Consider the following 12574-nt stretch of genomic DNA (forward strand, 5'->3'; position numbering starts at 1 on the left):
AGCAGTACAAAGGAGAAATGAAGTCTTTTCACAGACGTTTGATTTCAAAGAAGCAAACTCGATTTTGTACAGCGATTTGATTTGCGTTGTTTTTGCAGGTCAGAAACTGTTCAGCTGTCATATGTGCAACACCTCCTTCTCCACGAAGGGCAGCCTGAAGGTGCACATGCGCCTCCACACGGGCTCCAAGCCCTTCAAGTGTCCCTTCTGCGAACTGCGCTTCAGAACCTCGGGCCACCGCAAAACCCACATCCAGTGCCACTTCCGGCCCAACAGCGACAGCCGCAAATCCAAGCGCTCCTCCGCCGGCCACTCCAGACACAGCCAGGACTCAGGGACCGGGCAGACCAGGGCCTCCGGTCAGAGCCAGCACCCGGCGGCTTCGGAGCCGCTTCAGCCTGTGGGTCTGCTGCAGACGCCCAGCTCTGACCCCAGCATCTACCTTCCGGCCAGTCAGGTTTTGAGCGGACAGTTTGACCAGAACCTGCTGCAGCCGGGCCTCGTAAGCCAGGCCATCCTGCCAGCCTCTATGTCAGGTGGGTGTTGTTGATGACAACTGAACAATGAAATGCATTTTGTAGAAGGAAAATGCTTTGCAGAGCTAATTTTAAGCACTTAATGTGGAATTTGTTACAAAGAATTGATTTTATCCACTTAAGCTTAGCATCTCAGCTCAGGGCGATATGTTGCATTATCCTGAAGAGTCACTTTTACATCACTACTCTGTAATATGCGGCTCATGATTGATGCTCTAAAGCCAGTGTGTGAACACACAAATCTTACCAAGTATTTCTGGTCTGATTTCTAGTACACGTGAAAAAAGACAAAACTAACTTGGAAGTAACTTTTCAGCAAAATATAGAGGTTTGTTTTTAAGTCAATTATTCCTTAATATTGATTTTTAAAAAAACAGTTAAAAAAACACTGGCAGATTTTATTCCACATATAACACATCTTTGCCATATTATAAATGAACAAAATCTTTCAGTGGAACTTGTCCTTTTAAAATTGATGTTGAGGAATTATTAACTTAAAACAAGCTCCTATATCTGGATGAAAACTTGGAAGTTAGTTTTGTCTTAAATTAGCGCCGTACTTAAAACAATAATAGTTCTACTAGCAGATTTTATTTCACTTATAACAAAACAATTCTGCCAGTGCATCCATGTTTGTTTTAGTCAATATTAAGGAATTATCGACTTAAAACAAACTCCTAAATATTGATGAAAAGTTACTTGTTCAGTTTTGTCTTATTTGAATTGTAATAAGATATTTGCACTAGAAACTAGACCAAAACTACTTGGTAAGATTTTGTGTTTTTGCAGTGTAGGTGAAATCTTGAAAAAGACCATCACCATCATCATCTCTCCGTTGGTGGCAAGTTATGGCTACGTCTATGCTGTTACTCAGACCTTAAGATTCATGTGACGGCTTAGCAAGTCAAACCCAGGAGGACGAAGCTGTTTTACCACCAAGCGCCACTTTCTTTGCCTTATCTCTTCAATTCACAGCACAGCTTTTGAATGTTTAAAGCCTAAATCTAATCCGGGAGCCTTCAAAGATCCCTTGTTATGTCTGTCCTTAGCTTAGATGCATTTCTGACCAAGCGAAAGCTCTTTGGATCTAAAGAAAAGCTTGAAGTCTGACATAACAGGCTTTCACAGTCTCAAGGAGGAACACTGTAAACCATTACAGCCTTGTAAATTTGTACCTGCGTACGTGTTTCAGCTGCGGGAGACCTCACCGTTTCCCTCCCGGACGGCCTGACCACGCTGGACGGCATCCACCTCCAGCTGACCCCGGCCAGCCTGGTGTGCCCCAACGTGCAGATTTCTGGCATCGACACGAGCAACATCACACTCCAGGTGACTCACCTCCCCGTGAAACCACATGTGCTGTCCACAGACCTACAGCAGGCAAACAAATGTTGCTCAGCAGCAATTTATTTTGTAGCTTCTGTGTAGAAAAATGGTTTTGTTTTGAAAAGTCTGGCTCTTCTACTGTGATTTTCATTATTTATAGGGGTTTTTATTTGTGACAAGCGCATCATAAGAGTTTTGTTCTGTCAGTTTAGGAAAGTGATTAAAGTTTTCTTTTTTTTTACAGGATAAATACAGAATACACAACAGTAATGGAATCCGTTCAGATTTATACACTGCAGGAAATTAGTATTTTTATATTGATACACCTCAATGATAGTTGGGGAAATAAAAACCTCATGTACTAAATAGAAAGGATTTTTGAGAATGTAGATCATGGGGTTAGAGGTCATGACCGTCCTAAAAGCCAGTGACAACATTTGTAGCAAAAAAATACTTCTAACATCAAAGTGTGAAAAGCTCAGCTGTTTCTGCTTAGTTTTATTAATTTTTTTACAGAATTTGAACAGGTTGAAGCTAAAACTGCCACTTGAGTTCTGAGTAGAACATATTTGTAGACAGGTATTTTTTATTTATTTTAAATGCAAAATGTATGTATTTTTTGTACAGTTTTGGCTTAATTAATGGTTTATTGATTTTTTGGGGGGGGCTTTCTTTGAGTCTGTATACTCCAATTAGTAATCAATCGATTGCTACACCAGTTGACGGTTATTTCAACAATCTCAATTAATCTGATTCATAGTTTGAGCTCGAAAAATATATTTTAAAAAATGTAATTTTTTGTGTGTGGTATTTTAATATATTGTTTAAAACCTTTAGTTTTTTACATTTACTTAGCGAATTACATAATTTTTTAGTATATATTATTTAATGTACCAGTTCTACATAAGGTGTAGAAGAATGAAAAGCATCCCTCTTTACATTCTCACATTATGTCTGTAGAGTGTTTGAGGACACTGTCACTCAGAACGAGTTCAGGTTCGGCATCTGGTCGTCTGACTCGTGATTATGTGTCATTTCGGGGGGGATTTGATCCCACCTTCTGCGAATGTAAAAGCAGCGAAACTGAGAAAATCAAGGATGGCGTTCGCATTGCTGCCTCCCATGCAGGCGGCAAATGAGATTTTGTGCGAGAGACGTTGGTGTCAAATGTTTTACTCTTGAGGTTACGAGACATTTAGACACGAGCAAAGTTTTCATAATATGCCACTAAATGCCACCACGGAGGATGACGTGGGGGACGTAAGACAATAAGGCAGAGAAATAAGAGAGCAGACAGAAGGGACGTGCTTGTGAATTAATACGAGGCTCGAGCGGACACGTCAGAAAAGTAAACTTTTTAGCTGCGTTCACCGGTTTAAAAGTGGAAACTTTGTCTCAAGACGGAAATAGGGACGCACCGATTCACTTTGTTCACTTCTGATACCGATAAAGATATATGAGGTTTTGGCTGATACCGATTCGATACAGAAAAACAGAACCGGATTCACCTAAAATGTTTCCTTTTTTTTAAAACACATAAAGCTTCAAATGTATTTGCTAACGCTGCACCAGTAGAGCTGCACACTTAAATGCACAAGTTTTGGTCAAACATGTAAAAACGGCTTTAAACTGTTCAGTCAGTGCAACAAGGAGGATAACAACCAATGTAGAATGAATAATAAAGAATCTGAAACGGACAAAAACAGCAGCTTGACTGCCTTGGTCAAATATGTAAAGAAAACCGTGAACAAACGATTCAGAAAGGAATTCTGGATATAATGTAAAATAAGTAATAAAGCATGACATCGCTCAGAGCACGAAGCATAGAATTAGACTGAATAGATCTTCCTTTATGGATTGTCACCAAAACCTGAGCTATCATTTTTTATTTTCAATATCGGGACGGATACAGATATTAATATATCGGATTAATGGATCTCTACCTGGAAACAAACTCAAGATTGAAATCAAGAAAACTTTCTTTATTTTGTTTTATGTTGTAATTCCAGCGAACCATCGTCTCATGCTTTGGTTTTTGAGACTGGTTTGTTTTAAGGCGGTGGTCATTCACCACCGTCTCACGCGACGGCACCTTTCTGTTTCTCTAAAATAAAACCTGTTCAGAAAGCAAGTAAAATACTGATTTCTGCAAACAGTTTAAAACATTTAAACCTACTACTGGATGTTTTCACAAGTAGGAAAGAAGATTTGCTTCACAGTGAAGATGTGAACCAGAAGCTTTACTCAAACAAATACTTAAAGTGTAAATAATTAATAAAAACAACTTCATACATACTCATGTTTGTTTTTTTTAATAAAAGAGCTAAAGTAAATTGTATAATATATTTCATGTGTTGAAATAGATAAAAAATTGTTGGTTTAGTCATTTCAAATCTCTTAAGACTTTCTTGGAGTTGTGACCTTTCAGGATGCTCTCTCATGTTATCGCTCGCCATTTCCTGTTATCGTAACAGCTTTTTATAGCTGCTTACAAATAATAGAAATTCTACATTGCAATATGTTTGCTTCTTTCTAAAGGGTGTTTTTTTTTATATTATTCTCAATCTTCTCAAAAATCATTTAGCCTATTAAGAGTCCTAACGTAGCTTGGTGCGTCACAACCCCTTCCTGCACTTCCCTTTATACAAAGGAGACAAAAAGCGCTGCGGTTTGTGACCGCGTCATTGACGTAATTTTTGTTGATTCTTCACTTAGAATTCAAATGCTAAAAAAGACCATTAGGCATGACTCATTTCGAGCTCGAAATACACATTTTTAGAGCCGTGCACAAGAGGAGCAAGGTTATGTGTCTGTCTCTCTGGCTGTTGTTAAAATCTGAAAAAAAGGAGAAAACCTGAGAAAAGAAACATGCGTTCATGCTTTATTTACACTTAGACGTACCCACCCTGCAGCTGCATCAAACACTGCAGGTCGCTGACAATAACACAACATAGTACGTTCTATTTCCGATGTGTGGTTTGTTTCTGGGTATAAGACCCTCCAAAACATAAGCTACATGTCACTTGTAGCTGTTAATATATTCTTTGAAGACTCACAGCTGATTCTTCAGTGGCTTTCAAGGGAAAAGCGCTTGGCTTTGGTGGAAAAAGGTCTTGAGATTGAATTTTTTAGCTGTATCAGATATTTGCTGATTTAATAAAATCATTATAAAGTTTTTATTTTTTCAAACCGTCCCTGAATTGCAGCTTCTAAAGAACAGGGGATGAAGACAAAGACTGTGTGTGATGACATGTTGCTATGGCGCAACAGCGGGTCCGAGCATCAACTATCAACTTAATGGTTAAAGTTCATACATATTTTCCGCCGTATGGCCCAAATCTGGATTAAAATGTAGCAATTGTATAAGTATAATAATATCTTAATTTTGTCACACTACAGAAGATGGTCAAAGTCAAAAAGTGCAAAACGCCTATTACAAACTTCAATGTATTTTACTCACATTTTTTGTAATGAGCAGGAAAGTTAATGTAGATAAATTCTGATTAACTCAATCAATGACTGTTAAAACTTGTGTATATTGTTTTCCATATGCTTAAAGGTACTAAAGAATAACCCCAGAAACAAAAACAAAAAATTGTTTCATTTTTACAGAAATGACTCTTTTAGTGCTGAGAGCAACAGAAAGGAACATTTCAAATCAAACTTTATGGGAAATGGCAAAATTGAAGTAGAATTTGAAAGACTGCGAAGGCTGCAGCTGCTGTTGCCCCCGGTAACGTGAGTTGCTGGTTTTCCACCCAGATCGACCCCGCCCTCCTCCAGCAGACCTTACAGCAGGGCCTGCTCTCTCAGCCCCTGAGCGTCGACACCAGCCTGGTCTCTCACTCCGCCAACCAGCTAATGTCGACCTCCGACCCCTCGGTGTCTGCCAACGTCGTCATCCACCCTCTGACAAGCCTGTCAATGCAGCCGCCCACCATCTCCTCCCCCCAGGTCTCTATGGCCGGACTGCCTGAGCAGGACGTCACGGGTAAAAACCAGTAAAAAAATAAATTAAAAAAATCTAATCGTATGTCATTTTCTTTTTTGAGCTGAGTGACAATCTGTGCTTGATCGTGCTTCGCGTAGGTCCCCAGGACCTGAACCACGTCATGGGCAACGCTGGGCTCGTGGCGGGAAGCAACAGCAGCCAGGAGATCACTCTGACCATCAACAACTCCAGCCTCACGCAGGCTCTCGCTCAGGTCCAGGCTCAGGCCTCGGCGGCCGGTTCCAGCGCCGCGCCGGGAAACCCTCAGGAGATCACGCTCACCATATCAGGTATGAGCCGGTAGCCAGGGGGTTGCTGGAGTTCTCACGAGCTGGTTCTGCTGCAGACAAAAGTAATAAGCAAGCCTGGACTAAAAGAAAAAAAAATTCCATAAGGAGGGTTTTTTTTTTTCTTCATTTCCTTTCTAAGCCAAAACACACTGGTGGGAAGCGAGAGGATAAACTCCAGTCTTGACTTTTCGATGGTATTTGCTTCCCAGAATTAAATAAAAAGCAACAGAAATGGAGTTTTGAGCTGTTTTTTTTCCCCTCTCCTTCTCTAGTCATCTTTGATGTTCTTCACTGGCTTTCTCTTACCTGGAGCTATATATCTTCTGTCAATGAAGTGAAAACATCTGTCTTCTGTCTCTATTCCCTCTTTGTGAAGATAGAATCTCCTTGAATGAGATGAATCATATCCTGTGGGCGCTATTGAGCGTCTCTTATTCAGCCGTCTGATTTATTTTTACGCGATTCTAATCTTTCAAACTCAGATGTTTCATCTTCATCCTTTTTGCCGTGCGTTTTCTTTAATTTTCTCTGAAGAAGAGTATAGAGAAAATTCTGTTTTCTGATAAGTCTGAAGTATTGCTAAGAATAATGACTAAATACAAAACATCCTGCATTTTCTCTTTTTTTTTTTAATAGTGCATGTTTTTCCTATGTTTTTGAAAATCATTTGAAATAAAAAAAAGTGCCATTTGTTTCACTAAACGCCACACAAAAACTGGATTTAATCACATTTTCAAATGAACTGATATATGAATATACTTTTTTGGAACAAACAAGGGAGCAAATAGTAAAGACGGCATTTCAGATCCGGTCCAGCAGTATGAAGCTGAAGGCTGCAGGGCAAGAAACAAAATGTTGCCCCACCGTCTGGAATAAATATATTTACGTTAAATGCTTTTAAATTGGACCTGGGTGTGCATGCAGAACAAACACCAAAAGCTGTCTTTATTCAGAATTATAAAGCAGTAATTTGTAATGGCTGTATTTTCCCACGTCTTGGCAGGTCAAGATCTGCTCCCCCAGCATGGCAGCTCCAACGGCGCAGAGCTAAACGGCAGCATCGGGCTGGCCTCGCCACTCAGCAGCCAACCCACCAGCGCAACGATGACCATCACCAATGACCACCTTCTACCTCAGAGCCCAGCCAGCACCGGGATGGCAGGTAAGCTCTTTTTAATAAAGACTTTAGAGTACGTTTCAAACTTTGTGTGCGAGGATGTTCTTTTAGCAGCGCCACCTTATGACAGATTCGATTCCCTCCAGATATGTTTTGAACAATCAGCATATACAATTCAGAAGAAAATATGAGTTCAGCAACACTTAATTTGTCTCTGGGGTCGATAAAGTGTTTCTGAGTGTTTCATTTGAATGAAACTGAATAAACTCAACGTTCAGGCATTGGAATGTGTGCATCTGAGTTCTATATTTGCATGTATAAATGTGATATTTTTCTGTAAAGGGCCTCAACACAACTTTTTATTTATTTATTTTTTATTATTTCAAGCTGAATTGAAGGTTTTAATTAAATTTGAAAAGAAAATATAAAGTGGTGACACTTGAAGTTCTACAGTCGTGAGTGTGAAGGGAGGAAGCAAAGGTTTTACAGGCTTTGCTGTACGGGAAATTGATTGAGATTGAAACCATGCATTTGCCTGATTTGCTTGTCACCTAAAGACATAATCAAATTTCTATGCTAATATCTCCCTTTATCAATTACCTTCCTCTCTCAGCTCAAGTGGGGGAAAAAAAAAAAAAAAACTTCCCCCAGACACTCAGAGTATCTCGTCTTTTGTTGATTAGACGGAAGCCGTGTTATCGCTCTGTATGCAAATACGGTTCTGGCAGCTCTGTGACCGGGGAGCAGTTCTGTGCCAGGCTTATTTATTCAGTTCAAATCACAGTGGAAAAATGACAGGGGCTTCTCTGTGACCAGAGCAATTTAGCACCTTTTGGTTAGAGACAAAAGCAGCAGAAGAGCCCGAATTATTGACAGGCTGGGGATATTTTCTGTCATTACAACAAAAAAAAAACTGTTACTGCACAACATGTCCATCGCTCGGCCCACATTGTTGTTCACATTTTGGAAATTTTACAGTTTAACATGGAGGATTATGTTTGAAACAATGAAATGACCTCTCTCTTTTTTTTAGAACCCTTCTGGTAGCATTAGCTGTTATCTATAATAGCCAAGTCAATCAAAAGGAAGATTGGATGTTGTTAATTCAGAGCCTTATGAAGCCATTCACCCCCTTTGAATTGCCCTGTTGCTGAAAATGTCCTATATAAATAAAATTACCTTACCATGCCTTTGACGGTTTTCACATTGCAACCACACACATTCATCGTATCCCATTTGAATTTATACGACAGGACAAAATGAATTAGTACAAACTTGTAAAGTAGAAGGAAAAGGTTAATTTGCAAATTCAGGTCTAATAAATGCAGCGCAGGCCCTTTACTTTTGCCAGCTAGAGAGGGTAAGAGTGGACGATATGGCTAGCTGGCAACATAAAATGCTAGCTAACATTTCATGTCCATAAGGCTACGTTCAAACGACTTTTGTCTTTGACATTAGCTCACTTCTGTTGCCATTCCATACGAAGCTGCTTTCATTCAACACCAGAAAGCTTGACACTATGTTAAGATAGTAGAGAGTCACAGTGAGTTTGCTGCCAAGAGCTACAAACAGACCCCAGAAATGTCACATAGTTTAGATCCCACGCTGTAAAAAGATTTTAAAAAATAATCCCTACAGCTGCGTTCAGTCTGACGGAGCTTAAGGTGTTTTACAAGAACTGCCAAAAAAAAAAAGTCAGTCTCTATATTTACAGAATTGGTCAACGTGCCCGAAACCACTTTGCAGTTGTTATTACAGTTCAACATTTGTCATCTGAACTCTGTTTTTACGTGCGCTTACGAGTCGCTTATTTTCCTTTCTGTGCCGTTCCTTCCAGTAACCAGTTTGGCTCCCAGCACCACTTTGTCCCACACTGCTGCGTCCAAGAGCTTAGTGATGTCACCAGGGGGTGTGGCCAGCGACGGCAGCGTCACCCTGACCCTCACGGACGCTCAGGGCATGCTGGACGGTGTCACTCTAAACCTCAGTGCACAGGTAAGAAGGACATGAATCATACCTGTGTGTATTTGTAGAGATGCTCTCTTCCAGGGTTTCTGGGTTCTGATTCAATCCAAATATCTGAATTCAAACATCTGCAGATGTCGGTATTTTCCAATCTAAAAGGATTTTTCTTGAAAGTTAATGTTGGTTTTGTTCTCGGGTTATGACGTAATCAGAATAAGACAATCACTTTGTTATTCTGCTGTAATTTGTGTCTAAATCTTCTCCTGCATCTCCATTTACAAACTGATAACATGATTTGCATCAGAATGATTCTTTGGTGCATACTTGCTTGCATTAGAGCTGCTGAATCTGAACTTGAGCTCATGAATATAACGCCCGGTTCTCTGATTAGCCTGAGCGAGTGTCTCACTATGCATGATCTTCTCAGAAGCTTAGATGTGATTAACTCAACTCCCTTAGCTGAGGGCAGAACAAGCAGCGAGGTTGTTTTGAAGGATCTAATCTAAGGTCAACTTCCTTCAAAGGTTCAAAAGGAGAACAAGATGGAACTTCTCAAACAGTAGCAAGGTCCCACACACAGCTTTTCTGTTTCCTGAATTTGATTTTGAACCAGTGTCGCGTGTTTCCTCCAGAAGAATCTCAAATGCCAAAACTGTTTTCCTTCGGGATGAAACAGAAGACAAAGAAACAGGAAGCAAGGCAGTGAATATGGGCCGCAGAGGCGTTCAAGGCTAGTAGCTTCTTCTTCCATGTTGTGTAACGCACCCCTGTTGATGATGTTTGCTTGCTGCCTTGAACGGATGGAAACGGATGTCGGCTCTCACCAAAACACTGATGTTCGGCAGGACGAGAACCAAACCTGTTCTGAAATGAGCGTTCTTTCTGGGTAACCATGCATACTGTTAGAAGATGGTGTGAGCACCAGCTTTCAAACCCCTTCCTCTTTTTGTTCATACAGGAAAGGATGTTGCTGTGATTTCTTCTGATAAAGATGGCATCTGCATTTAGCCATGAGACTCTGTCCCTTAGCAATCCAGCAGAGAACTTTTCAGTCTCTCTTGCCTTTGGTCGCTTCTTCCTGTCAAACTGAGACTTTATAACCTCCAACCGGTGAAGAAATGCTCAACCTTGTTAGGGGCTTTTATTAGTGCTTAGCGCTGTTAGTGGAGCTGCCATTGCCAATCGTCAGCTGGTAGGGTCTGACTCATTGGCCGAAGTATGATACCCAATCCAGAAATTCCATCACTATCAGATCTGATTGTGATTTCTTATTGAATTTATCCCGTATCTAATTGTTAGTGATTTAAAAATCTAAGCAAGATTCAACCATTTCTAGGAAGACATGTTTTTTTTTTTTTTTTTTTTTTTATCAAATCCTTCACAAGACTATCTTTTCCACATTTAGGGTCAGACGTTTCCTGCTGTGCTAAATGAGACTGGCATACCAGGACAATCGGCCAGTTCAAGCCAGCAGGTCTTACTGGTCAGCCACCATTCCCAATCCACGAATGGGGCATCTGACAATGGATATTTTGTAAGTATTGTTGTCCTGCGCAGAATATGAGGGAAAACCTAAATGCATTCAGTTTCATTAAATTGGATAACACTTGCCTGAATTTAAGGAATTTAGCTCCAAACTGTAGAAAATCACAACATGAGTGTCATCAACAAAACCTTCAGCGACGATTAGATGGGAGCGGATCGTTTTGGAGGATTTCCCAATGCAGTGATGAAATGTAAACTCTTAACACACTCTGTTATGAATCCAGAATCCTGCTGACGGGGGGAAAGGTGGGAAAGACTCCCAGTTGGACATGGAAAGCAGGAACCAGTGTTATTACTGCAACCAGCTGTGCGAGAACGCCAACGCGCTGCGGCGGCACTGCAAACAGGCTCACGGCAAGGACCGCTGCCACGTCTGCGGCGTCTGCAAAAAGGCTTTCAAGCGAGCTACACACCTCAAGGTCAGAACTGTGACGCACAATCGGCTGCTTGCAGTCAAGTGTGTCTTTTATTGAACGGTGACGATAACGCCAAGATGCGGAAGGGAGTGTTGAAGAATTGTTCCGATGCTGAAGATGACAAAACATTGAGGACCAGTGGCATTTTATTTCCTCTGCGGTGTGAAGCGCTGAAGGACATGTGAGGGTGGAAGGAGGAGGACGCAGCTTAAAGTTCAAGCTCTTTCCCTCCCACGTGTCACTTCTGCTACGGAAAGGCCACAGAGCAACAGGGTTTTTTATTTTATTTTTGCCTTTTGAAAATGCGCTCCATCAATTGGAGCTGCACTGATTTTTCACTCTGACTAATGGAGCTGGGATTAGGTGAATGTCAGTCAGTGACTAAGCCCTTTTCCTCCTCTGCTCCCCTGGTTCCTCATTAGCCTCCATCTAAAACTTGGATGTATACTTGGATGGTGGGAAGGATATAACGGCGCTGTTGTTATTTGTCACGTTGTGATGCTGTAGGAGATCAATTCCTGTTTGATTTAGGAAAAATTGAAAACAAGTTTATTTTATTTTTTTTTTACCTTGGTCGTTTTCTGCGCGGCACGCGGCGGAAGATGGATTTTGGGAATATCGGGCCTGAAAAATGAGTAGAGCATATTAAACCATTTCTCTGATAGATCATATCAGGCACTCAAATATCCCAAAGGCAAAGATTCCAAGATATTGAATTTCTTTGGATGTAGCGTAAGGTCTTTTGGAAATGGCTTCATTTTTCAGAGATCTTTTCTGCAAGATTGATGACGCTTCTGTCCCAGTGTGACAATTTTTTTTACAGTCCTCATATACCAGCAGTAACAGCTAGCTCAATTTCACATTATGTTAGCTCAACTTCATGATATTTTGCTGCAGGGAGTCATTCCATTCTTCCCAATTTTAAATTCTGGATGTGGTCCCTGATAAATCTCTCTTTTTGGGGCGAGGAATGAATAAAGTTCAGTCCCAAAACACAATTTTTCTTCATTTTGTTTCAAACACCGCTTTTTAGCTCTATTTCTAGCTTAAAGACATAACAGTCATAATAAGCAATTACAATTTCAGTGTACAATTTCTATTCTGATGATTAATAGTTTTTGCTTAGAGATACATCAGAATCCATTTTATTTATGGTTTGAGGTCCTAAGTGGTTTTTATTTACATTTTATTTTTCATTTTATTTATTTTTGGACATTTAAAATATCTCTCAGTTCAAGGGTTATGTTTTGTTCACAAAATTAGAGTTCATTCATTATAATGTTTGAGAGTCTTGCATTATACTGCCTCTATCAATATACTGCTTGAAAATGATCTTAAAACAATTAAACGCAATAATTACTGGGACAGTTTAGATTTGCTATCATGAT

At 40.3% G+C, this 12574-nt stretch overlaps 1 protein-coding gene across 2 annotated transcripts in view; it reads left to right on the plus strand.

The window, feature by feature from the left end:
- Positions 1–12574, plus strand: part of znf236 (zinc finger protein 236) — a 56046-nt gene that overhangs the window by 33727 nt on the left and 9745 nt on the right. For both annotated transcript variants that reach the window (XM_008431998.2, XM_008432000.2), the window contains exons 22-29: positions 99–536; positions 1729–1865; positions 5625–5853; positions 5952–6143; positions 7147–7305; positions 9098–9255; positions 10631–10759; positions 10995–11189. In XM_008431998.2, coding sequence (XP_008430220.1) covers positions 99–536; positions 1729–1865; positions 5625–5853; positions 5952–6143; positions 7147–7305; positions 9098–9255; positions 10631–10759; positions 10995–11189 — 1637 coding nt within the window. The remainder of the gene's footprint in view (positions 1–98; positions 537–1728; positions 1866–5624; positions 5854–5951; positions 6144–7146; positions 7306–9097; positions 9256–10630; positions 10760–10994; positions 11190–12574) is intronic.

Source organism: Poecilia reticulata, linkage group LG16, assembly GCF_000633615.1.
Source record: "Poecilia reticulata strain Guanapo linkage group LG16, Guppy_female_1.0+MT, whole genome shotgun sequence".
NCBI classification, from domain to species: domain Eukaryota; kingdom Metazoa; phylum Chordata; class Actinopteri; order Cyprinodontiformes; family Poeciliidae; genus Poecilia; species Poecilia reticulata.